Source organism: Salvelinus alpinus, chromosome 14, assembly GCF_045679555.1.
Source record: "Salvelinus alpinus chromosome 14, SLU_Salpinus.1, whole genome shotgun sequence".
NCBI lineage: Eukaryota > Metazoa > Chordata > Actinopteri > Salmoniformes > Salmonidae > Salvelinus > Salvelinus alpinus.
This window is the reverse complement of record NC_092099.1, coordinates 47,179,876-47,207,800: the sequence shown is the minus strand read 5'-3', so window position 1 is coordinate 47,207,800 and position 27,925 is coordinate 47,179,876. Positions and strand designations below refer to the sequence as shown.

Sequence of the window (27,925 nt, the reverse complement as noted above, 5' to 3'; positions counted from 1 at the left end):
ACAACGTTGGAACTAAACTCTAAAAGCATGTTTTCTCCTCTACTCAACAGCCTATGTTAGTTAGAAAGATGTTTAACATGTAGGAACCTATTGACCTAACATGATTTTATGTAATCTGTACTATTGTGCTTTTAGGTCAAATTCTCTTCCATTACAAAATTGAAAATGCATTCAACAACAACAAAAAATCTTATTCTCTTGTAGAGAACAACCACCTACGACTGCCCTTTGAAATCGTGTCTCTGTCACTAGACACTCACTGTGTTCAGACAGTAAATGTCTTTGCTTACTGTTGTCACCATCCAATAAGTGGATTCTCATGTCTCAGAGCAGGCAGACTGTTCCTTGATACTCACTGTAACTGCATCTCCCTTATGTAGAACCTGTCTGCCTGCCTGTCTGTCTGTCTGTCTGTCTGTCTGTCTGTCTGTCTGTCTGTCTGTCTGTCTGTCTGTCTGTCTGTCTGTCTGTCTGTCTGTCTGTCTGTCTGTCTGTCTGTCTGTCTGTCTGTCTGTCTGTCTGTCTGCATGCCTGTCTGTCTGCCTGTCTGTGGAACTGCTTTGGAAAATCCTTAGTCAATGGACATAATATTTTTACAGTCCGAAAAAGTCAAATAGACACTTGTAATTGCCATGATTTTATGACAGGTAATAATTGAGGGATGTCATATTTTCTCTCTCTCCCTTTTGATTCCATACCATAATCAATGCCCTAATACCTGGCATTGAACCCTTTTACTTTCAATGTGTCTAGTTTTTTCTAATGTATTTACAGTAGTTGAGTTCTATAGAGATAACATCTGCTGCACACTGAAATTCCCACCAGTATGGAAGAGGATGGAGTCTGTCTTTCTCAGCAGTTTTTCTCCTTGTTGATATCTGGCAGTAGAAGCACTTTCAGTTTGCGAACCATGTCAAGTCTCGTAAATGAAAGGCCCTGTCGTTCTTCTCCTCCTCTCTTCCCAGGTGACACACTGTCCCCATTCCGTCACCATCAGAAAGCTGAACAAGACGCAGATAAACTCAGAAGACGCTCCATTATGGGCTGCCAGGGGGAGCACAAACACCATTAGGGAGTGATATCGGTTACAAATAATGTATGTCTCCAGTCCCGTGTTCATCTGGTCTGAAGGAGAGAGGAGGAAGGGTAGTGCAGAGAGACATGCACCAATGAGTCGCCTCCTCACTCCCACACACCAAAGGGCATCTGAGATGCACAGAGCACCAAGGACATTTCAGGAAAATGTGAAGTCGTTTTTTTCTTCCATTCATCTGAATCTAGATCTATATTTTACTGTTCAGTCTTTATGTTGGTTAATGCCTTAATCTAATAACAAACATTGTTTAGTTTCTTTAAGCAGATACTGTAGATCACAATACGACTAACTGTGCTGTCTGCATATCTACAGTAGAGTATCTCCATCATGTGTTTGTGAATGCAGAGCCTGATGGGTACCGACTGTTTTGTGCTGTTTCGTAGACCGTCTAGATCAGAGATGGTTGTCTTAGTAACGACTTAATATCAGCAGTCATACAAAGTGACATTTAGAACACCGGCTGTAAGGTTTTTGAGACTTAGGTCGCACTGGAACTGTAATACAAGAAGCCCTCTGTGTCCTCACCACTGAATCGGCAGGCAGTATTGAGGTCTAATATCTGGCCACAGATGTGGTGTGGCCAAACCTCTGTATTCATTCTTTGTTTCGTCATTACATGAATGACTGTAGAAGCCCAGTATCCACTGAAGGAACACACACAGTGTAGCTCGATCAGCAATTTCTCTGTATTGCTAAGATGGGATCCTAGCATCTCACGTCTCCGTAATGTTAAGATGGGATCCTAGCGTCTCACGTCTCCGTAATGTTAAGATGGGATCCTAGCATCTCACGTCTCCGTAATGTTAAGATGGGATCCTAGCATCTCACGTCTCCGTAATGTTAAGATGGGATCCTAGCATCTCACGTCTCCGTAATGTTAAGATGGGATCCTAGCATCTCACGTCTCCGTAATGTTAAGATGGGATCCTAGCATCTCGCGTCTCCGTAATGTTAAGATGGGATCCTAGCATCTCGCGTCTCCGTAATGTTAAGATGGGATCTTAGCGTCTCGCGTCTCCGTAATGTTAAGATGGGATCCTAGCGTCTCCGTAATGTTAAGATGGGATCCTAGCGTCTCCGTAATGTTAAGATGGGATCCTAGCATCTCACGTCTCTGTAATGTTAAGATGGGATCCTAGCATCTCACGTCTCTGTAATGTTAAGATGGGATCCTAGCGTCTCCGTAATGTTAAGATGGGATCCTAGCGTCTCACGTCTCCGTAATGTTAAGATGGGATCCTAGCATCTCACGTCTCCGTAATGTTAAGATGGGATCCTAGCATCTCACGTCTCCGTAATGTTAAGATGGGATCCCTGTAGCAATAGCTTTATTGGCCATGTTTGTGATGTTTAAGATGTAGGGTGAAACTGGGGGGGGTTGTGGTGGATTAGCTAGAGAACCACACTATGCCACTCTGCTGTGTTAAATCCCATGCTCACTAGGGTCACTTCCTGTGGGCGTGGTGGAAAAACCACAATGAGTCAATGAAGACCATGCTCTTGTAAGCAGTGTAAATACAGCGGAGGAACTGTAGAAATAACAGTATATGAGATTTAATTCAGCATCCATCTGGCTGTCTCAGAACTTGATAGTCAAATAATTGGATGATTGCACGCTCCTACATTCGGTCATTTCCTTCTCAATTGAAATGATAAGGCAACGCTGCTGAGTTGATAATAGCACTTCCAGTTTTATAAATGTAATGATTTTAAGATTGAATCTGAAAAACTCTGAAGGCTTTGCCTTTTAGTTGTAAGATAACATTAGGTTCAAGGGGTATTTATGTATATTTAATGGAGGACCTAAATTGCCTTCATACGCATGTGATTTTCCCCCCAAATGAAAACTTTGCAGACTAATGGTTTATGAATGTCAAGCAGACTGCTAAATCTCCCCTGCCGCTTTATGGGCCATAGGCTATAGCATTAGGATACTCACTGACGACCATGTGAAAGACATCTGCAAAAGATTGGACATTTTATGCAGAAAGAGTCACATGACTATTGACTAATAGGAGGCCTCTCAAAGTTATAGGCCTACTGTTAATCGAAATCTGAAATGAAATACAAACTGTGTCAATGGTAGTATCCTCTGTCAGACATGGTAGCATACTGAATAAACACTGTGTAGTTCCTTTTAAACCTCTTCGGTGAAGCATCTGTTCCACAGGATAGTTGTCTGTGTTGATTTGATGAGTCTTTGTTTTTATCAAGGTTTGAATCTGCTGCACAGTCAGTACGGGAGAAAGAATATCTGGGGTTATTTCTTTTCCAGAGTAGTAGAAAACAAGGATTCACGTCATTTATTAAGGACATATGGACTGGAGACAGCTGGGTCTCACTTTGCTTGTATCATACAGTAGCAACATGGATCAGTTTGAATGGTTCTGTTAGTTCTGAGGAATGATGAGACATGATTCTTCACTATACCCCCAGAGCCATACGTATGGCTGTGATACGCCCTACATCCTCTAGACCATATAGATACAATATGTTCTAAGTCTCTTTCCATTCACTAACTACATTCTAAGAGGCACACATTGTGTATACAGGTTAGACCTCTTGTATTGGTCGAAAAGGGTTCTTATGACAAACTCATCTAGACCAGTGGTTCTCAACTGGTTTTCCCTCTGGGATCCAAATGGAACCAGGTTGTCTCAGTCGCAATCCAAATTTGAATTGTAATTTTTGTTGCCAAAATGCAATCTGGAGAACTAGGTTTAATGCAATATTGATAGTAAAAGTAACAATTATATGCCAAGGGAACAACAGTCCCACCTTTTTCATTGTCAATAATTACATTTTGCCCATATTCTTGATGAAGAATGTTAAGCTCACTAGTTTGAGACCAAGAAAATCAACCAAATTTGCTAAATAGCGCTGCTTATAACGCTATTGAATATACTGTGATTGAAGAAAATGTTTTGCATCTAATCCGTATATATATATATTTCGGATAAGTGACGTGTTGTGAAATGATGATTGTCAGGAAATTAATGTTTCAAGTGAAGAAAAGACAAGTTTGAAATTAATGAGATGCTGCCTGGCGGCTGTAAACTCTAATTAGTAGACCATGTCTCCTATCTCAGTTAACCCAGAACTAGAGTCTCACGTAATTGGTCAGCTGCTCGACTAAGTTCTGGGTTCATACGTGTTAAGAGAAGAGATGAAAAGATGCTAGAACGAGGAGTGGAACCAAAACTAGGAGCTCCACCCTCTCTCTTTGCAAGTTACAGGCCGAGTGTCCCCTCCCCTTCCAAAATTCTAAAGATGCTAACACCTGCGAAATCGTGATTCGTCCAAATTACCAGTGACAAAAAACCCACTCGTTATCCCACACATCCCATTCCTTCCCGACATATTCTACTGTTCCAGTTCTGTCTAATGTCTTCAATAACCAGGAGAGGAACATTTGGTACTTATACTGTAATAATGCCAGATTAAAAGTACAGGGGGATAGTTTCTGCTTCTTGATTGTACCTTAGGGAAGCTTTAGGGTGGCAGGTAGCCTAGCGGTTAGAGCGTTTGGCCAGTAACCGAAAGGTTTCTGGATCGAATCCCCTGGCTGACAAGGTAAAAATCTGTTGTTCTGCCCCTGAACAAGGCAGTTAACCCACTGTTCCCCGGTAGGCTGTTATTGTAAATAAGAACTTGTTCTTAACTGACTTGCCTAGTTAAATAAATTTACAAATAAAATTTAAAAATGTTGTGCTAATGTTGTCATGTCTTTTCGTCAATGGATTGGCCTAAGTAAATGCAAATACACTGATATACATTTGTAAAAAACAGGGATAGAAAAATGACATGTAGTTTAACCACTAGTAATACAATTTAAATTATAGTCTGCCCACACACAGTAAAATGTTTGTAATGCAGAGGTCTATATGGTGATACTGTTGTCGTGCTATTTGCCAGCATGCTTGACTTAAACAAGAGAAATAGCAAACTCTGACAACATTCACCGTTGGCAATACCGCAGGCTGAAACTGAGAGAATGATAAAAGATTGCTGCTCCTGGTGTAGAACCCATCTCTGTCAAGGTTATATATTACTTTTTCAGGGGAGTGGAAATTAAAATTTTCTCCAAACCCAGTGACGCAGTTGCATTGTTTGCTCTGGCTGCAGTTCAGTGCTCTTCTTAGTGTGTGTGTGTGTGTGTGTGTGTGTGTGTGTGTGCTCTCTTTGGGAGGGGAAGTGATAATGCCACCGGTTTGTATTCTACTATGTGACAGTGAAAGATCAGAAGGAACATGTCTGTCATCCTGACTGCTGTACATACTATAGCTGTTGAAAATATAAGGATGTGTTGTCATTGATTCAGATGAAAATGTTACCTAAACAAATTCAGGTCTGCCTTTTGTGCTGTGTAGGATGGAATGTAATAATTCCCCTGGTATCTCCTGTAGTGATCAAATGGTGTAGGAACTTTATTATGTACACTGGTATTAAGATCATGGTCAACAGAAACGCAAAATATGATCATATCCCTTGTTAGTTGAACAGCAGAGGATTTATTTGAGGTGGGAACTATAGCCTGAAACGCTGCAGGAGGCAGTTCTTATAGTTTTTATGCCAGGTCGCAGTTGTAAATGAGAACTTGTTCTCAACTGGCCTACCTGGATAAATAAAGGTGAAGTAAATAAAAATAGTGAACTACCCTAGGTTACTGGGCTACAGGGCTACTGGGTACAGTAGTACTGAGATTATGAATTGGCATCAGGCCAGGCAAATCCCCAAGGAGGTGCTTCAAGCAGGGCACCACTTGTATCTTTCTTTCACTCTCTAGCTGAGACCATAAGCCAGTGTGACTCCATGCAGCTACACTGACGAGGAAGCTTTTCTCACTCCTGCTGAGAAGCAGATTTCTCCCACAGGAGTCCTCTTCCGCGTTAATGACGCGAAGACGACGGTGGAAACAAGAGGACATTATTTGCCCTCAATAGAATCTGCCATCTGATGCTCCTACTATATTCATTGCCCGGCTTGTTCTACGTATAGAATATAACAAGCAGTTGAGTGTGTACAGAGGTCTATGTTGATGTGGCTCAGTTGGTAGAGCATGGCACTTGCAATGCCAGAGTTGTGGGTTTGATTCCCACGGGGGACCAAGGACAAAAAAAAAAGTATGCACTCACTACTGTAAGTTGCTCTGGATAAGAGTGTCTGCTAAATGATTCAAATGTAAAAATGTAAAAATGAGCACAGTGTGATTGGAATGCAGTTGTGTTTGCAGGCTGAGGATGATGAGTTCTCTTGAGGCTGGGCGAAGCAGTAGTTTAACCCAGGGCTGCACCAGCGGAACACCCCTATCTATCCCTATAATGTCCTGCTGTTGACTGGCTAAGGTGGGTTTGGCCTTTCAAAAGAAAAAATGCATATGCAGAACATGCCTCATCCCTACTGTAAAATATGGTGGTTGATGTTATGGGGCTATTTTGCTTTCACTGGTCATGGGGCCCTTGTTAAAGGTCCAATACAGCTTTTTTTTATCATGACTGGATAACGATTAAGTACCTAACTTTGATAGTTTTCAATTAAAATGGTCTTAAAGGAACCAAAATAGCTTATTAGCAAAGAGCAATTGCTATAGTAAGAATTTTGCTATGACTGGGGAGGGGAAAACTGAAAACTAGCTGTTATTGGCAGAGGGGTTTGGAACTATTTTTTCTTATATGTCTATTGACTAATTTATCGCCTGGTGAAGTCACTAGACAGGCCAAACTCCATCCCACCAAAACAGTCTGAAACTTCAGACGGTATTTTCATTCTTTCACTAAAAGGGCATTATCATAATTTTCACAATATTATTCCAACCTTATAATGTGGAAATATACACTGAGGGTACAAAACGTTAAGAAGACCTGCTCTTTCCATGACATTAACTGATCATGTGAATCCAGATAAAAGCTATGATCCCTTATTGATGTCACTTGTTGTATCCACTTCAATCAGTGTAGATGAAGGGGAGGAGACAGGTTAAAGAAGGATTTTTAAGCCTTGATGGCTGCATTCCCGCGGGATTTCTGCCAAACCTGCCGTGTCCCTACAGAGATCATTGCGGTGTGGTGTGGTGTGGTCGACATTTTTCATGCTGCAGGCGGGAGCGGGCGGTCAGTCAGACGACTTTGGGATAAAAATAGTTTTGTTGACCCGCCGATTATTTGGGAACTGTTGTCTTTCTGGTTTGTATACCTATTTTATTAAAAACACATTATTTTTGCATTATTCACACACTCAGAATTCACTGCTTCAACTTCAGTAGCCTACCTCTCCTAGTTTGGTGTGCGACTTCATTTGTGCCTAGTATGTGTGATCTCATTGAATTGGAGTAGGCTGCCTACATGGGCAGAGAATCACAGTTAACTGAAATATGATTAAACTGTAGTTTACAGTGTCTGTAAATAAATATTGATAATGAAGAGAAGTAGAGGACGTTCAACCAACGTGAGTCGAAGTGCAATCAAAACATGTAATCATGACTGAAAAGGAAAAGGCACGACCCGCACATAGGTTAGGTTACTATGGTGACCATAGGTTAGGTTACTATGGTGAACACATAGGTTAGGTTACTATGGTGAACACATAGGTTAGGTTACTATGGTGAACACATAGGTTAGGTTACTATGGTGAACACATGGGTTAGGTTACTATGGTGAACACATGGGTTAGGTTACTATGGTGAACACATAGGTTAGGTTACTATGGTGAACACATGGGTTAGGTTACTATGGTGAACACATAGGTTAGGTTACTATGGTGAACACATGGGTTAGGTTACTATGGTGAACACATGGGTTAGGTTACTATGGTGAACACATGGGTTAGGTTACTATGGTGAACACATGGGTTAGGTTACTATGGTGAACACATGGGTTAGGTTACTATGGTGAACACATAGGTTAGGTTACTATGGTGAACACATAGGTTAGGTTACTATGGTGAACACATGGGTTAGGTTACTATGGTGAACACATAGGTTAGGTTACTATGTTGAACACATAGGTTAGGTTACTATGGTGAACACATGGGTTAGGTTACTATGGTGAACACATAGGTTAGGTTACTATGGTGAACACATAGGTTAGGTTACTATGGTGAACACATGGGTTAGGTTACTATGGTGAACACGTAGGTTAGGTTACTATGGTGAACACATGGGTTAGGTTACTATGGTGAACACATAAGTTAGGTTACTATGGTGAACACATAGGTTAGGTTACTATGGTGAACACATAGGTTAGGTTACTATGGTGAACACATAGGTTAGGTTACTATGGTGAACACATGGGTTAGGTTACTATGGTGAACACATAGGTTAGGTTACTATGGTGAACACATAGGTTAGGTTACTATGGTGAACACATAGGTTAGGTTACTATGGTGAACACATAGGTTAGGTTACTATGGTGAACACATAGGTTAGGTTACTATGGTGAACACATAGGTTAGGTTACTATGGTGAACACATAGGTTAGGTTACTATGGTGAACACATAGGTTAGGTTACTATGGTGAACACATGGGTTAGGTTACTATGGTGAACACATAGGTTAGGTTACTATGGTGAACACATAGGTTAGGTTACTATGGTGAACACATAGGTTAGGTTACTATGATGAACACATGGGTTAGGTTACTATGGTGAACACATGGGTTAGGTTACTATGGTGAACACATAGGTTAGGTTACTATGGTGAACACATAGGTTAGGTTACTATGGTGAACACATAGGTTAGGTTACTATGGTGAACACATAGGTTAGGTTACTATGGTGAACACATAGGTTAGGTTACTATGATGAACACATGGGTTAGGTTACTATGGTGAACACATGGGTTAGGTTACTATGGTGAACACATAGGTTAGGTTACTATGGTGAACACATGGGTTAGGTTACTATGGTGAACACATAGGTTAGGTTACTATGGTGAACACATGGGTTAGGTTACTATTGTGAAGACATATGTTAGGTTACTATTGTGAAGACATATGTTAGGTTACTATGGTGAACACATATGTTAGGCTACTATGGTGAATAAACTATAAACTATCAAAATAAAGAAAGTCGCACACTCCATATATAAACTCCCAGCAATTTAATGGGTATTTACCAACGTTTCGGCATCACTGTGCCTTCCTCAGGGTGACCATAGCTTAAGTTACTATGGTGAACACATAGCTTAAGTTACTATGGTGAACACACAGGTTAGGCTACAATGGTGAACACATAGGTTAGGTTACTATGGTGAACACATAGGTTAGGTTACTATGGTGAACACAGGTTAGGCTACAATGGTGAACACACAGGTTAGGCTACTATGGTGAACACATAGGTTAGGTTACTATGGTGAACACATAGGTTAGGTTACTATGGTGAACACATAGGTTAGGTTACTATGGTGAACACATGGGTTAGGTTACTATGGTGAACACATGGGTTAGGTTACTATGGTGAACACATGGGTTAGGTTACTATGGTGAACACATGGGTTAGGTTACTATGGTGAACACATGGGTTAGGTTACTATGGTGAACACATAGGTTAGGTTACTATGGTGAACACATAGGTTAGGTTACTATGGTGAACACATGGGTTAGGTTACTATGGTGAACACATAGGTTAGGTTACTATGGTGAACACATAGGTTAGGTTACTATGGTGAACACATAGGTTAGGTTACTATGGTGAACACATAGGTTAGGCTACTATGGTGAACACATGGGTTAGGTTACTATGGTGAACACATAGGTTAGGTTACTATGGTGAACACATAGGTTAGGTTACTATGGTGAACACATAGGTTAGGCTACTATGGTGAACACATAAGTTAGGCTACTATGGTGAACACATAGGTTAGGTTACTATGGTGAACACATGGGTTAGGTTACTATGGTGAACACATGGGTTAGGTTACTATGGTGAACACATGGGTTAGGTTACTATGGTGAACACATAGGTTAGGCTACTATTGTGAAGACATATGTTAGGTTACTATGGTGAACACATGGGTTAGGTTACTATGGTGAACACATAGGTTAGGTTACTATGGTGAACACATAGGTTAGGTTACTATGGTGAGCACATGGGTTAGGTTACTATGGTGAACACATGGGTTAGGTTACTATGGTGAACACATGGGTTAGGTTACTATGATGAACACATGGGTTAGGTTACTATGATGAACACATAGGTTAGGTTACTATGGTGAACACATGGGTTAGGTTACTATGGTGAACACATAGGTTAGGTTACTATGATGAACACATAGGTTAGGTTACTATGGTGAACACATAGGTTAGGTTACTATGATGAACACATGGGTTAGGTTACTATGGTGAACACATAGGTTAGGTTACTATGGTGAACACATAGGTTAGGTTACTATGGTGAACACATAGGTTAGGTTACTATGGTGAACACATAGGTTAGGTTACTATGATGAACACATAGGTTAGGTTACTATGGTGAACACATGGGTTAGGTTACTATGGTGAACACATAGGTTAGGTTACTATGGTGAACACATGGGTTAGGTTACTATGGTGAACACATAGGTTAGGTTACTATGGTGAACACATAAGTTAGGTTACTATGGTGAACACATGGGTTAGGTTACTATGGTGAACACATGGGTTAGGTTACTATGGTGAACACATGGGTTAGGTTACTATGGTGAACACATAGGTTAGGTTACTATGGTGAACACATAGGTTAGGTTACTATGGTGAACACATAGGTTAGGTTACTATGGTGAACACATAGGTTAGGCTACTATGGTGAACACATAGGTTAGGTTACTATGGTGAACACATAGGTTAGGTTACTATGGTGAACACATGGGTTAGGTTACTATGGTGAACACATGGGTTAGGTTACTATGGTGAACACATGGGTTAGGTTACTATGGTGAACACATAGGTTAGGTTACTATGGTGAACACATGGGTTAGGTTACTATTGTGAAGACATATGTTAGGTTACTATTGTGAAGACATATGTTAGGCTACTATGGTGAATAAACTATAAACTATCAAAATAAAGAAAGTCGCACACTCCATATATAAACTCCCAGCAATTTAATGGGTATTTACCAACGTTTCGGCATCACTGTGCCTTCCTCAGGGTGACCATAGCTTAAGTTACTATGGTGAACACAGGTTAGGCTACAATGGTGAACACAGGTTAGGCTACTATGGTGAACACATGGGTTAGGCTACTATGGTGAACACATAGGTTAGGTTACTATGGTGAACACAGGTTAGGTTACTCTGGTGAGACAGCGTTGCGCCTTTTCATTTTCAATAAGTATGGATTATCCATTTATTTGTCTCTGCCTGCAAATCGTCCTCCTAAAAGGTAGGCTATATCCTATAGGACTCTGCAAAACGTAGCAAGTGTCGATGTCATCATTCATGCTGCTTCCAGTTCAGTAGCCATACCTGCAAGATCAGGTACTCATGTGGTCTTAATTAAACAGAGTAAGCTATAGCCTATGAATGGGCATTTCTTTCCAAGGAAATGTATTTCCTGAATATGATTAGGCTATAGTTTACTACATTGCCTAGAAATTAATAATGATCACCCATATTTCTCGTCTGAAAATCATCCCACTCCTAAAAGGTAGCCTATAAAAATAGCTCAAGAGACAGCGCAAGTCTCGCCAACTCTGCTCTTTTCAAACTACAACTAGGATATTTAAGCAATAAGGCACGAGGGTATGTGATATATGGCCAAGTACCTGGACATTTTAGCTAAAAACCTGGTTGTCTCTGCCAGAAGGCTGAAATTTGGCCGCAAGTGGATCTTCCAGCAAGACAACAACTCCAAGCACACATCAAAATCCACAAAGAAATGGTTAATTGACCACAAAATCTAACATTTTCCAGACTTGAACCCCATTGAAAACCTGTGGTTTGAATTAGAGGGATATCAAGGATCTGGAAGGATTCTGTATGGAGGAATGGTCTAAGATCCCTCCCAATGTGTTCTCCAATCTTATAAAACATTTTAGAAAAAGGTTCAGTGTTGTTATCCTTGCAGGGTGAGGGTGATGGAGCATTGAAAACAGGGGATCCAATGATATTTTACCTCTATCTTAAAAAAGAAAAAATTTATTACTTAAATATCTTTCTAGCATACAATATAGATCAGTATTTGTAAACAGTATTGTTTGCTCATCTTTATCAGAGGATCCAATAATTCCGGACCCCACTGTATATGACACACAAAGTAGTGTGTGTCTGTGGAGTTTCAATACAACTTGCTAATATGAATAATGAAACATAGAGTAATTAATCGTCCCTCTACTGGCAGTATGATAGAACTAATACACCGTCTAAAACAGTCAGCACAGTTCTTTATTAGGAATTGATTTCTCCTTGCTTTGGATACTGCGATCTCGGGCAAGGCAGGCATATAGCAGACTAAATGTGTTTGTCCCGATGAAATCAAACTGTCTGCTGGAATTTTGGTTATTATTTTTTAGTAAATCCCATGAGGTTGGTGGCACCTTAATTGGAGAGGACGGGCTGGTGGTGTTGGCTGGAGTGGAATAAGTGGAATGGGATAAAATACAATGCCATTCCATTTGCTCTGTTCCAGCCTTTATTGTGAGCCGTCCTCCCCTCAGCAGCCTCCTCTGTAGTCAACAGTGCATAGAGCAATTGTATCTTTTTAAACAACCAGATTCAACAAGAAAGCTTCACAGTTGTTCATATATATATATATATATATATATATATATATATATATATATATATATATATATATATATATATATATATATATGGGAATGTGATGAAATAAATAAAAGCTGAAATAAGTCATCCTCTCTACTATTATTCTGACATTTCACATTCTTAAAATAAAGTGGTGATCCTAACTGACCTAAGACAGGGAATTTTTACTAGGATTAAATGTCAGGAATTGTAAAAACTGAGTTTAAATTTATTTGGCTAAGGTGTATGTAAACTTCGGACTTCAACTGTGTGTGTGTGTGTGTGTATATATATATGAGAGAGAGGTAGTAGAGTGAAAGTGGGAGAGATAGACGACTGGAATCAGAAGCGTGATTAATCCGACAACCTTTAGAGGAAAGGTTGGGAATCCTGAGGGAGGAGGAGAAGCAGAGTGGAGAGTGCTGATGTCTGTAGGACATGGACATGGAGGAGAAGCAGAGTGGAGAGTGGTGATGTCTGTAGGCCCTGGACATGTAGGAGAAGCAGAGTGGAGAGTGCTGATGTCTGTAGGACATGGACATGGAGGAGAAGCAGAGTGGAGAGTGGTGATGTCTGTAGGCCCTGGACATGTAGGAGAAGCAGAGTGGAGAGTGCTGATGTCTGTAGGACATGGAGGAGAAGCAGAGTGGAGAGTGGTGATGTCTGTAGGACATGGAGGAGAAGCAGAGTGGAGAGTGCTGATGTCTGTAGGACATGGACATGTAGGAGAAGCAGAGTGGAGAGTGCTGATGTCTGTAGGCCATGGACATGGAGGAGAAGCAGAGTGGAGAGCGGAGGAAAGGCCAGGAGTCAAGTGAGGTATACATCTACAGGAAGAACCTCTCCTTAGGTAAAACCCTTGTGGTTGGACAGTCTTCGTGGATATTTGACATCAAAGGACTTGGAATGGAAATCATCACCGCTACCTGTAACACAGTGTTTGCTCTGTGGATAATGTCACTGATTGGTTTGAGTAAAATCAAGCTCAATAAGACTATTCTTGGCAGGACGGAAGAACAATGGCACCTGGTTCCCCTCTAGGTTTCTTCCTCGGTTCTGGCCTTTCTAGGGAGTTTTTCCTAGCCACCGTGCTTCTACATCTGCATTGCTTGCTATTTGGGGTTTTAGGCTGGGTTTCTGAACAGCACTTTGTGACATCGGCTGATGTAAAAAGGGCTATATAAATACTTTTGATTGATTGATTGACTTGCAAAATAAGTCAAGTTTACACAGGCACTCACAGTAATTGTCTGTCCCTAAAGCATGACTTGAAATGCATATTAAAACCAGATTTTCATGTGTTTTATATATATTTCCACACTATGAGGTTGGGATATTATTGTGAAATAGTGAAAATTATGATAATGCCCTTTTAGGATAAGAGCTGTTTGAAAAGACCACCTGAAATTTGAACCTGTTTTGGTGGGATGGTTTTGGCCTGCCTGGTGACATCACCAGTTAATTATTTTTATTGAAACAATCACAGTAATGTACTTAATTGTGACCCAGAAATTATTTTATATTGCGCTAAAAAATTGGCTGCATTAGACCTTAAAGCTCAGTTGAGTTTAAGCTTTATTTTGTCGTGTATATTTCTCTCTGATATATCTCTTTCATGAGCGGAGACTGCCTTTGAACGAAAGGTATCAGCACAGAGAGCTGTTTGACCCTTGTAATCCTGCTGGGCAGACTGTGAACTTCTGAGGATTCTGAAAAGCAGAGTCTGAGCAACACGCTTCATACAGAGAGAGGGAGCAGTAGGTTTGAGGCTTCGCCAGGTCCAAGATGAAACGCAGCGCTTGTCTGAAATGGCCTCGAGCGCAGGCCACTGGAGTTCGTTGCATATTCATTTATATTACATGATGCGGCACAGAAAAGGATGTCGAGCAAGTCTAATCAGCCACACAACATGGAGTTAGATTCAGCACACACTTCACGCTCCCTGTCTATTTCCAGCAGACTGCAGTGGGCTAGCAAACAAAGTGATCAAAGCTTTTCTTAAGTGGTTGTAAACCGTACATGGTGCAGTAAAACAAGTGAACAGATTGGGTGAGAACCTCAAGGGAAAGACAAGAGGTAATTTCTTATAAAACAACACTCAGGAGATCTCCTTGACACGAGATCAGTCGGCGCCGGTGCGTCACTTTCTGGACAAGGCTTGACTTGCTTACTTACAGAATCACAATGGTACACATTACAAGTCGACTGATTAATCGGAATGGCCGATTTAATTAGGGCCGATTTCAAGTTTTCATAACAATCGGAAATCTGTATTTTTGGACACCGATTTGACCGGTAAGAAGAATGCCCCTCTCCCCACAGGTGTGATTACTACCTCTGAGGTTTTAGAGCTTGAGGTAGTCACCTCATACCAGTACTTGGGAGTATGGCTAGATGGTACACTGTCCTTCTCTCAGCACATATCAAAGCTGCAGGCTAAAGTTAAATCTAGACTTGGTTCCCTCTATCGTAATCGCTCCTCTTTCACCCCAGCTGCCAAACTAACCCTGATTCAGATGACCATCCTACCCATGCTAGAATATGGAAACATCATTTATAAATCGACAGGTAAGGGTGCTCTCAAGTGGCTAGAAGTTCTTTACCATTCGGCCATCAGATTTACCACCAATGCTCCTTATAGGACACATCACTGCACTCTATACTCCTCTGTAAACTGGTCATCTCTGTATACCCTTCGCAAACGCCACTGCTTATTTCTAAAACCTTAGGCCTCACTCCTCCATATCTGAGATACCTACTGCAGCCCTCATCCTCCACATACAACACCCGTTCTGCCAGTCACATTCTGTTAAAGGTCCCCAATGCACACACATCCCTGGGCCGCTCGTCTTTTCAGTTCGCAGCAGCTAGCGACTGGGACGAGCTGCAACAAACACTCAAACTGGTCAGTTTTATCTCCATCTCTTCATTCAAAGACTCAATCACGGACACGCTTACTGACAGTTGTGGCTGTTTTGTGTGATGTATTGTTGTCTCTACCTTCTTGCCCTTTGTGCTGTTGTGTGTGCCCAATAATGTTTGTACCATGTTTTGTGCTGCTACCATGTTGTTGTCATGTTGTGTTGCTACCGTGCTGTGTTGTGTTGTCATGTGTTGCTGCCTTGCTATGTTGCTGTCTTAGGTCTTTCTTTATGTAGTGTTGTCTCTCTTGTCGTGATGTGAGTTTTGTTCTATATTTATATTTTTACTCCCAGCCCATGTCCCTGCAGGAGGCCTTTTGCCTTTTGGTAGGCCATCATTGTAAATAAGAATTTGTTCTTAACTGACTTGTCTAGTTAAATAAAGGTTAAATTAAAAACACTTAAAATAGTGTATAGTTCAAACAAAAGTTGAAACGTTCATTTAATCTGAGCAGCATCGCTCCCTCTCAGCCTTATTTGGATCCATATGTTCTTCTACGCTTCATCCATGATAATGACCCGTTAGTCTTCGCTCCAGTGACTCGTGCTGCTGCCTTTCAGATGAACATCCCGGAGCTGACTGAGATGCAATATGCTTCACATCCATTATTGATCCATGATTAACTGGGGTTCAACAGCCCTCCAACTTAAACACTTGGTTGGAACGTCAGAGAGATGTCTCTCTGCCTCCTGGTGACATTACGTCAACATATTAACAAACTCCAAATTATTCCATCTGAAGATTCAAGATAGCAAGTGCCAATTCAACGTGTGATTGCAGACGATGGCTATACGAAGTGATTAGGACGGAGGAAGGGAGAAGGGCGGAAGGGAGATAGCTCGCTGGGCCGACTCACCTCCCCTGTCTGAAGATCATCTATGGTATGCAGGGGCTCTTCTCTCTGAGGCGGCGATGTAGACGCTTTGATGCTGATGTTCCGCGACACTGATGGTGCACACGGATGACCTTTGAGCGTGTCGGCGTGCTCAGGCAACACTTGCTTCATGTGTTTATGTCCCTGAGACAGGCTAATGAGGATATGTGTGTCTGTCTGCTGCGTCGGGGGCTGAACAGCCACCTCCAGTATGAAGAGAAGAGCCAGGGTGCAGCTGCTGTCAGTGGGGCTCTAATCACAGCTTACTGCCTGACACACAGTGCCATCTCACCACGTGGTGGGAGAGAGAGAGGGTGCTCTCTGCACCCATGCATACTGATGCCATGGCACATCACAGGGGAGTTATTGGAGTGTAAGAGTATACAGTACTTTCAGAAACCTTTTCCCCACAATAGTTGATTTAGTGAAAATCGGAGTAATCCTGATGCATAACGAACAAACGCACCTTTTCAAGACTACGTGTTTAGTGTAATTTAATAATAATAATATCTTACTAATGTGAACATGCCATGTGTTGCCGAGAAAGAGACCGGGAAAAAAACTGTTATATTTGGCTTATATTCAGTGGATATTGTTGCCATGACTGTTGCTAGTGAGTAACGAGTCCATTTGGCAGGACAGTGTGTAGTCTTCAAGTGAAGTTATCTAGATTGTAGAAATACAATGTTACTGTGTGGTGTATCCTTGCAGACTATGACTATGGTCATGACAGTATTGTAATCTCAGCACTCTTATTTTTCCAGAGCAGGGGCTGATTTACAGTACTGACAGGGGGCCAGAAATAGGGCTGATTTAACAGTACTGACAGGGGGGTAGAAATAGGGCTGATTTAACAGTACTGACGGGGGCAGAAATAGGGCTAATTTAACACTACTGACGGGGCCAGAAATAGGGCTGATTTAACAGTACTGACAGGGGGCCAGAAATAGGGCTAATTTAACCGTATTGACAGGGGGCCAGAAATAGGGCTAATTTAACAGTATTGACAGGGGGCCAGAAATAGGGCTAATTTAACCGTATTGACAGGGGGCCAGAAATAGGGATAATTTAACAGTACTGACAGGGGGCCAGAAATAGGGCTAATTTAACAGTATTGACAGGGGGCCAGAAATAGGGCTAATTTAACCGTATTGACAGGGGGCCAGAAATAGGGATAATTTAACAGTACTGACAGGAGACCTGAAAGAGGGCTAATTTAACAGTACTGAAGTACAATGTGTAGTTGTTAGAGCAGAATACAAGGAACAGGGATAGAATACAGAAGACTAGAGAGTGGTTTGAAGTCCGCATTGGTTAAAATCCTGCGGGATGAGTGTGTGTGTCAGTGTGTGCGTGCCTCCGTGTGAATGTATCTGTTTACCTGTGTGTGTGTTTATGGTGTACCTGAAAAGCTGAGCAGCTTTGGAGTCAGTGTGAAGTCCCCTGGGTCACATCCCACTTTATCCAGCCAGTCTGTTCTCCTGGGTCACATACCACTTTATCCAGCCAGTCTGTTCTCCTGGGTCACATCCCACTTTATCCTGCCAGTCTGTTCTCCTGGGTCACATCCCACTTTATCCAGCCAGTCTGTTCTCCTGGGTCACATCCCACTTTATCCAGCCAGTCTGTTCTCCTGGGTCACATCCCACTTTATCCAGCCAGTCTGTTCTCCTGGGTCACATCCCACTTTATCCAGCCAGTCGGTTCTCTTGGGTCACATCCCAATTTATTCAGCCAGTCTGTTCTCCTGGGTCACATCCCACTTTATCCTGCCAGTCTGTTCTCCTGGGTCACATCCCACTTTATCCAGCCAGTCTGTTCTCCTGGGTCACATCCCACTTTATCCAGCCAGTCTGTTCTCCTGGGTCACATCCCACTTTATCCAGCCAGTCTGTTCTCCTGGGTCACATCCCACTTTATCCAGCCAGTCTGTTCTCCTGGGTCACATCCCACTTTATCCAGCCAGTCTGTTCTCCTGGGTCACATCCCACTTTATCCAGCCAGTCTGTTCTCCTGGGTCACATCCGAATGCGGCAATGTAATATTAATTTGCACTTAGAGGAGGTCACCTCTGCCTTGACTAACATTCCTGGAGTTTGGGAGCAGTGTTGTCATGCCCGGACAGGACACAGGGGCACATACCCCGTCAGATTTGTCCTGTTTATAAAAATAAATATAAAAAATATTTGGTTTATTTTGTTTCTCTGTAATACTAATAGCCACCTAGAAATGTTATGATGTTGGCTTTAGCTAGCCCAGATAGGTTCCCAAACTCTTAACACCTACCAAGAAGCCATTTCAGGCTATCAATCAATTTCAAGTAGCTAGCTTGTCTAACTATCTTGGTAGACTTTAGAAAAGCAAGCATTTACTAAATGTTCTGTATAAGACTCACATTCCTTTTGATCTTTGACCCACATTTTAGCAAAAGCAGAGAAGCATATTTAGTTTCTTAAAACAATATATATTTACCACTGTTCAGGAGGATACACAGCTGAAGAGGTACGCTTAGATATGCAGAAAAATAAACCTTTTTTTACATAGAATTAATCATAATGGTTATGGCTCTAGATTGCTAGAAAATGCTGTTTCCGGAGTTTTAAAAAATGATACATTCTCCACCCCTAACCCTTCCTCATGTACTTCGTGCCATTTCAGATTTTTGGTGTGTTTGGGAGTCTGATGTTTTTCCTTTGAAGTTGTCAAAAAGCCTTGTGGTAATTTGTATAAATGGACAGCTCTCTTTGCAAAGTACAGTGTGGAAAACATTATGAATCCTCTTATATGTGTTTGTCCATTAGGAGCTGGCCAGTATTGTGCAACTCTACTGTCTATCATTCCCACTAACTACATATTTTTAGAGGAAGTTTCAGGGTTTGTTCTCCATAGCTTTTAGACAGTGTTTTCACTTTGTTCTACGTTGCTTACTGGTCTCGATTTTCCAGCACATTCTCCGATTTTACTGTAGCCTTTACACTGTTCTTCTCCTATGAATATCCTTTAAGTTGGCACTACAGGAATCTGTTGAATTTAAAGATTCTACATTTTTCTTCTGTAGCAATGTGCGCTGAGAGCCAGGACGCAAGTTCAGGGAGTGAGTGTTTAAAAAATTTAAAAAACACACCAAAAAACAAACCAAGAAACACGACCAACGCACAGACTTAACACTGGAACCGAAACAATGATGCCTGGGGAAGGAACCAAAGGGAGTGACATATATAGGGCAGGTAATCAGGGAAGTGATAGAGTCCAGGTGAGTCTATGATGCGCAGGGGCGCATAACGATGGTGACAGGTGTGCGCCATAACGAGCAGCCTGGTGACCTAGAGGCCAGAGAGGGAGCACACGTGACATCTCCCATGTTCCGTGGCTGTACCTAGGCTAACATGGTCTGAGGAGGTAGTCCCTCTCTGCAGGAGAGGCAGTGATGTGTCTAAAAAAATCTTTAATTTAACAGCTCTCCTCTCCACCAAAGTGCTACTGGAATTTCTCCTATAAAACGTGTAGCTCAGTTTGGTCGTTAACTGATGGGTAGAGCACTTGATTAGGACTGCAAAATACTTCTGTCACAAATACCTCCTCCTCATTCAAATAAAGCAGGATGGATCTGATATGTTTTAAATACATACTTGGCCAACTAGGTTTGTGCTTCAGGCTATTTCTGATGACTTGACATGCTCATCAGTACTGTAATATTATCAAAGTATGAAGACATAACTCAGATGACTTCTAAAACATGACTTTGTTGATATTCACAGTATTGACACCATAAAGAACATACATGTTCAAGGACAGTAGGGAAACAGACCACTCTGAGCCTCTCTCAAGTTTCAGTTTGGTAATTAGCATCCAACCTTTAAGTGTACTACACAGACACAAAAGTCACCACCTGTCAGTACAATGCTGCATGGGCCTGTGTGATGTTTATGTGTTCACAGCTCTCTGACTGTTTATTTTGTCTGCAGGAACTTCTACTACATAACCATGCTGCGTGACCCCGTCTCCCGCTACCTGAGCGAATGGAAGCACGTGCAGCGTGGAGCCACCTGGAAGTCCTCCCTGCACATGTGTGACGGGCGCTCGCCCACGCAGGACGAACTGCCCACCTGCTACAGCGGGGACGACTGGTTGGGCGTCACCCTGACCGAGTTCATGGACTGCCCGTCTAACCTGGCCAACAACCGACAGGTGCGCATGCTGGCCGACCTAAGCCTGGTGGGCTGCTACAACCTGTTATCAATGAACGAGAGTGAGCGCAACCACATCCTGCTGGGCAGCGCCATGAACAACCTGAAGAACATGGCCTTCTACGGCCTGACCGAGTTCCAGCGCAAGACGCAGTACCTGTTTGAGCGGACGTTCAGCCTGCGCTTCATCGCCGCCTTCACGCAGATCAACAGCACGCGCGCCGCCAACGTGGACCTGAGCGAGGCTGTGCGTCGCCGCATCGAGGAGCTAAACTACCTGGATGTGCAGCTGTACGAGTACGCCAAGGACCTGTTCCTCCAGCGCTTCCAATACACCCGCCAGCGCCAGCACCAGGAGGAGCGCTTGAAGAGGCGCGAGGAGCGCCGTTGGCTGCGGGAGCAGAGGGAGCAGAGCAGGGACTCTCTCCCCAAACGACAGGTGGGCAGGGAAGGGGGGGGAGACGAGCTGGCCACCACCACCGAAGACTACACCAGCCAGGTGGCTCGCTGGTGAGGTCCCACTCCTGACCACACACCCAGAGATAGGTCACAGAACAGTCAGTCTCATATGGTACTCTCTCTCTCCCTCTCTCTTTTTCTCTCTCTCTCCCCCTCTCTCTCTCTCTCTCTCTCTCTCCCTCTCTCTCTCTCTTTCTCTCCCTCTCTCTTTCTCTCCCTCTCTCTTTCTCTCTCCATCTCTCCTCTCGCTCACTCTATCTCCTCTCTTTCTCTCTCTCTCCCCCCTCTGTCTACTCTCCCCCCCCCCTCCCTCTCTCTGTTTCTGTCTTCTATCTCTATCTATCTCTCTTTCTCAGTTTCAGCCCTGCTAAAGTTTCTTGGTTTGTTTTGGTGCTCCTGCACTTTCCTGCCTATCAGTCATAGTTAGCTATAATCATGCAGGTTGTGATAACTCTATCAGTCATAGTTAGCTATAATCATGCAGGTTGTGATAACTATATCAGTCATAGTTAGCTATAATCATGCAGGTTGTGATAACTCTATCAGTCATAGTTAGCTATAATCATGCAGGTTGTGATAACTCTATCAGTCATAGTTAGATATAATCATGCAGGTTGTGATAACTCTTAAAGAGAACACAATCAAAATGTGCTGCTTATAATTACTTTCTTAATTGCAATTTAGTGAGAGTTTACTTGCACACTAATAATACGATATTAAACAGATTATGGCAGTAGGCAGACTATGCGATAGTCATCTAAACACCTTACTCTGTGATCAGCTTTCGGCCCTCGTGCTCACGACGTCACACTCTGTTGTTTTCCCATGTTTGTGGAGCCCACGGCAACAGCACTGTTGGATCAGCCCCTGATGGGTTGTTCTGTTATGAGCATTCCAACTCTCCAATGACAATATTTTCATTAAAATATTAATCTACTTCTGATTTGATCGTTCTGTCTGATCACTGAGCACAGTTTTGGTCAATTAACCTTAACCTGTGAGTGGAATTGTTTATGTTGTTTAGTATTAGTATTAAATTAGTATTAGTATTACTAATCCATGATCCAAATTAGGCCTGCGCTTGGACTAAAAAGCCTGCTAAATTAATCATCTCTATTGAAAGTGCTTTTTTGACCAAGAATACGCAGCATCTAGTTGCGGGGAAACTAGTCCTTTGCGTTTTAAGTAATTGTATGAGCTAATAAATTATTATGGTTGTGTGTGTGTGTGTGTGTGTGTGTGTGTGTGTGTGCGTGTGCGTGCTCATGCATGTGTGTGTTTTTGTCATCATTGTATATTGGTCACAATGCCATTGAGCCAACACATCCACTATGTTAATACATTACCTCATCATTTTCAAATCAACATTATGGATACAATACCATGAGTGGTTTTTTTTCACTTTTCTTTCAAAAGGTTGGAATGTGCTGTGAATAAATCGCCCTGACAAAAACAACATCTTATTTTCATGTAGTTGTTATCTGCTCAAACTTACAGTCGTATGATGTATATATTGATGCAAAGTCTGGAAAGTCTGAAATGAATATTTCAAAACCTATGATCTCTGTGTAAATGAAGTGATGAAACTGGACCTAAAAAGGTCATGTCACACTAGATATTGTACTGCCATTCCCTGATCCCTGTGATAGGCCATGTTGTGAAAGAGTGATTTGAATAAACTTCAACTGTCATTCAATTTAAGTGCACATCTTTGAATAACAGATAATCTTACATTTATGTATTGCAAAAGAGGTTTTGTCTTAAAGGAAAAAGGTTATATACCATCACTCTGGGAAGTGGTGTTTAAGGTTAACTTTCTAAATGTATGAATCTGTATGTTCCTATTCAAATGATTGTGTATGAAAAGGGCAGTCTTGATTCCACTTGACGTGTCATACTTTATCAGCAATTTTCTTGTCAGGTCTACAAAGCTGGGTGAATACTACTTCAGATATTAGAAATAAATGCCTTGATCAACCATGACCAATTTCTGACTGGAATCACTTGTATAAAACCAGATTCATTAGAAATGTTATTGAAGGACATTTCACCGCATACATAGAGATCTCAATATTTAAATGTAATTCCAGTTACAAGCACTTGGTTCGGCCATGTTAGTAAACAGCACAAATAAACACTGTCCCAGTAATGTGACCAGGCATCCACCTCTTCTTCATCAGTAGGCTATGCACTACTGTCAATATGCATATATAACCATGTTTACATGAATTATTAGCATTGGTTGTGTTAGCAAAATGTTGGCCTTTATTATTTCCATCAATATTTTGATATTCATGGATCATAATGAAGTATCCTTTTAGTTTATGTACTTCATGTCATACTGTGTCTGTCTCCGGTGGGCTATATTTCAATAAGAGGTCCGACCTGGGTTCAAATTAAATGTGAATTGAATTATTTGTTCTTTAAATACTTACTTTCTGTGTATTTGAGAATTTTCAAAAAATGTGGCCAAAGTCAACTACTTCAATTGGAAATATTTTTAAAAATGTATTTAAAAAATCCCCAAATACTTTCCTATAAATAGCGTACTATTTGAAAATATTTGAAAATATTTATTTCCAAATACATTATTTCAAATACTCCTGGGTTCAAATGCATACCAATACTTTACAAGTGCATTTACAAAAAATATCAGAATACTTACTTTGAAATGTATGTGAAAGTAATTTAAATAATTAAAATGGTATTTGAACCCAGGTCTAAGAGATCTACATGTAAGTATTGTAAAACACCAAAATTAGGCAAACAGGAGAGGACCATTGAGAGGAACACTAAATATTTAGTGTCATTTCCTCCTGCTATAGTAAGATTATCGCTAAGGGACAAGGGAAAATAATTCTGAATGTTCTGGTCCAGAAATGGTAGTCAATATACAGTATATGAACTAGACAATCACCAGTCTCTTCCACTTGCTGTTATTCAGCAGTAACAAGGTAAGGATATATTGGTCTGCTTATCAGACACTGATTCGACTACTACTGTACCTGCTTAAGACAAGCTTCTCTCCATGCAGAAAATGTACTTTTTTGGGGGGGAAATGTAACCTTTATTTAACTAGGCAAGTCAGTTAACAACAAATTGTTTTTTACAATGACGGCCTACCGGGGAACAGTGGGTTAACTGCCTTGTTCAGGGGCAGAACAACAGATTTTTAGTTGTCAGCTTGGGGATTCAATCCAGCAATATTTCGGTTACTGGCCCAACGCTCTAACCACTAGGCTACCTGCCGCCCTTAAACACTACAATGTGTTTATTTTAAGGTTCTAATCAAGACAGGAAAAACTGACTGTCCACAACACAACTGGACAGACAGACTCCAGTGTCTACTCTCTACAGATCCCTCTGTCTTCCTCTAACCCTCCCTGAACTTGATGTTTAGGAGGGGAAATGACTCCTCCCCACAAACAGGGAAAGTAAACAGAACATGTCCTGTATTCTTCTCCGTGCTCCTTTTCTGTGGACCCAATCTTACTGCATTCATTTGAGCAAATTCAGATGACTGGGTTATTATTGTGTACAGACTGGCAATGTGAAATAGCTATTGATTTATTACGATGTTGGCTGTTGTGAAGAAACGGGGTCCACCTGCACAAATGGATCCTTATACAATCAGGTCATTTTGGCATCTAAAATCCATTGACATACATACAGTTGAAGTCGGAAGTTTACATGCACGTAGGTTGCAGTCATTAAAACTAGTTTTTCAACCACTCCACACGTTTTTGTTAACAAACTATAGTTTTGGCAAGTCGGTTAGGACATCTACTTTGTGCATGACACAAGTAATTTTTCCAACAATTGTTTACAGTGTAACGATTGTCGTCGGGAGAAGGAGAGGAGGACCAAGGTGCAGCGTTCATTATTTTAATAAAACAACTGAACACTGAACAAAACAACAAAAACGACAAACGAACAGTCCTGTAAGGTCACGAAAAACACTAAACAGAAAATAATCACCCACAACTCAAAATAGGAAAACAGGCTACCTAAGTATGGCTCTCAATCAGAGACAACAATAGACAGCTGCCTCTGATTGAGAACCATACCAGGCCAAACACATAGAAATAGAAAACCTAGACCTATAACATAGAATACCCACCCACATCACACCCTGACCAAACTAAAAATAGAAACATACAAAGCAATCTACGGTCAGGGCGTGACATACAGACAGTTTATTTCACTTATAATTCACTGTATCACAATTACAGTGGGTCAGAAGTTTACATACACTAAGTTGACTGTGCATTTAAACAGCTTGGAAAATTCCAGAAATGATTTATTGGCTTTAGAAGCTTCTGATAGGCTAATTGACATAATTTGAGTCAATTGGAGGTGTACCTGTGGATGTATTGCAAGGCCTACCTTCGAACTCAGTGCCTCTTTGCTTGACATCATGGGAAAATCAAAAGAAATCAGAAGAAAGACCTAAAAAATGTGGTTCATCCTTGGGAGCAATTTCCAAATGCCTGAAGGTACCATGTTCATCTGTACAAACAATAGTACGCAAGTATATACACCATGGGACCACGCAGCCATCATACTGCTCAGGAAGGAGACGCGTTCTGTCTCCTAGAGATGAACGTACTTTGGTGCGAAAAGTGCAAATCAATCCCAGAACAACAGCAAAGAACCTTGTGAAGATGCTGGAGGAAATAGGTACAAAAGTATCTATATCCACAGTAAAATGAGTCCTATATGGACATAACCTGAAAGGCCGCTCAGCAAGGAAGAAGCCACTGCTCCAAAACCGCAATAAAAAAGCCAGACTACGGTTTGCAACTGCACATGGGGACAAATATCGTACTTTTTGGATAAATTTTCTCTGGTCTGATGAATACAAAAAAATAACTGTTTGGCCATAATGACCATCGTTATGTTTGGAGGAAAAAGGGGGAGGCTTGTAAGCCGAAGAACACCATCCCGACCGTGATGCACGGGGGTGGCAGCATCATGTTGTGGGGGTGCTTTGCTGCAGGAGGGACTGGTGCACTTCACAAAATAGATGGCATCATGAGGTAGGAAAATGATGTGGATATATTGAAGCAACATCTCAAGACATCAGTCAGGAAGTTAAAGCTTGGTTGCAAATAGGTCTTCCAAATGGACAATGACCCCAAGCATACTTCCAAAGTAGTGGCAAAATGGCTTAAGGACAACAAAGTCAAGGTATTGGAGTGGCCATCACAATGTCCTGACCTCAATCCTATAGAACATTTGTGGGCAGAACTGAAAAAGCGTGTGCGAGTATGGAGTCCTACAAACCTGACTCCGTTACACCAGGTCTGTCAGGAGGAATGGGACAAAATTCACCCAAATTATTGTAGGAAGCTTGTGGAAGTCTACCCTAAACCAAATACTAATTGAGTGTATGTTAAACTTCTGACCCACTGGGAATGTGATGAAAGAACTTAAAGCTGAAAAAAATCATGCTCTCTACTATTATTCTGATATTTCACATTCTTAAAATAAAGTTATGATCCTATCTGACATAAGAAGGGACATTTTTCTACGATTAAATGTCAGAAATTGTGAAAAAGTGAGTTTAAATGTATTTGGCTAAGGCGTATGTAAACTTCCGACTTCAACTGTATATTTCTTGCCTAAAGCACTGATTAATTATTCACTTGTGTAACAATATTGATGGACTTTGTGCCCTGCTGTTGACTTCCTTCTCCAACCCTGAGTTTACTTCCTTGAGAGGATGTTCCCCTGTTGATTTACACTACTCGGGTAGTCACGTGTCTACTGGCTCCATGATGTACACACATTGGGGTCACTGTATTACTTTGAAAATTCTCCCTAATACCATTTCTACTGACATCCGTCCTCCTCAAGCTCCATGGATCGTAGGCTCAGCCCAATAGATGATGTCTTCAGCATGTCATTTACACCCAGAAGGCCCAATTGTATTATACTCTCAAGTTTAACAGCAGGAAGTGTGTAATGACTTGAAAGAGACACGACTAGACTACTTTCTGCTTTCTGGGCTTTTCTACTGATCTTCCCCCAAGGTGTACACAAGCCATATGTGAGGAATGGGTTGACAGCTTTTCTATGTGAATCACAAGGGCAATCACCCTGCATCAAAGTCTGATATACTTATTGAATCTATGGCTCTATAGCATGTTCATAGGTGACAGTGTTTAATCCTGAGTCCGATATTTTGAGGCAATATTTTAGTCCAATATTTACTCACACAGTGATTACATTTTATTGATTTAATTTCAGCTTACCAACAGTATAACAACATGTTAACCTCATTGTGTTGCATGGTTTTGCAGCTTGTATGGTTATAATGCCATTTGAAACACTATTGCCAGGACTGCCCCAGAAAAACTATGCGAAACCCAGAATTTCCTAACTGAATCCAGTCTACTCAATATATGATCAGCCAGCTGTGATTTATCTATCACTGCAGTCAAAAGAACCAGTTTCATGGCAATAACATGTTGACAATATGAGTAATGTTTAGAATCACAGTCAGCCTAGAAAGGCAGCATGACCAATATTTTATTGACATTTTCACTTTGTTATAGAGAAACAACAGCATACAACAAATACAAAATTACAGGAGCCAATGAATACTAATGAACTCACTACCCATGAGAAAAACTAAATAGAAAAGAAAAAGGATGACAGCAAACAAA

The 27,925-nt window shown here is 41.4% G+C and overlaps 1 protein-coding gene across 1 annotated transcript in view; it reads left to right on the top strand.

The window, feature by feature from the left end:
- Positions 1-23,237, top strand: part of LOC139538988 (heparan-sulfate 6-O-sulfotransferase 3-B-like) — a 128,089-nt gene extending 104,852 nt beyond the window's left edge. The window contains exon 2 of the mRNA XM_071341620.1: positions 20,574-23,237. Within this exon, the coding sequence (XP_071197721.1) occupies positions 20,574-21,309 (736 nt within the window). The 3' untranslated portion in view covers positions 21,310-23,237. The remainder of the gene's footprint in view (positions 1-20,573) is intronic.
- Positions 23,238-27,925: the final 4,688 nt, after the last annotated feature.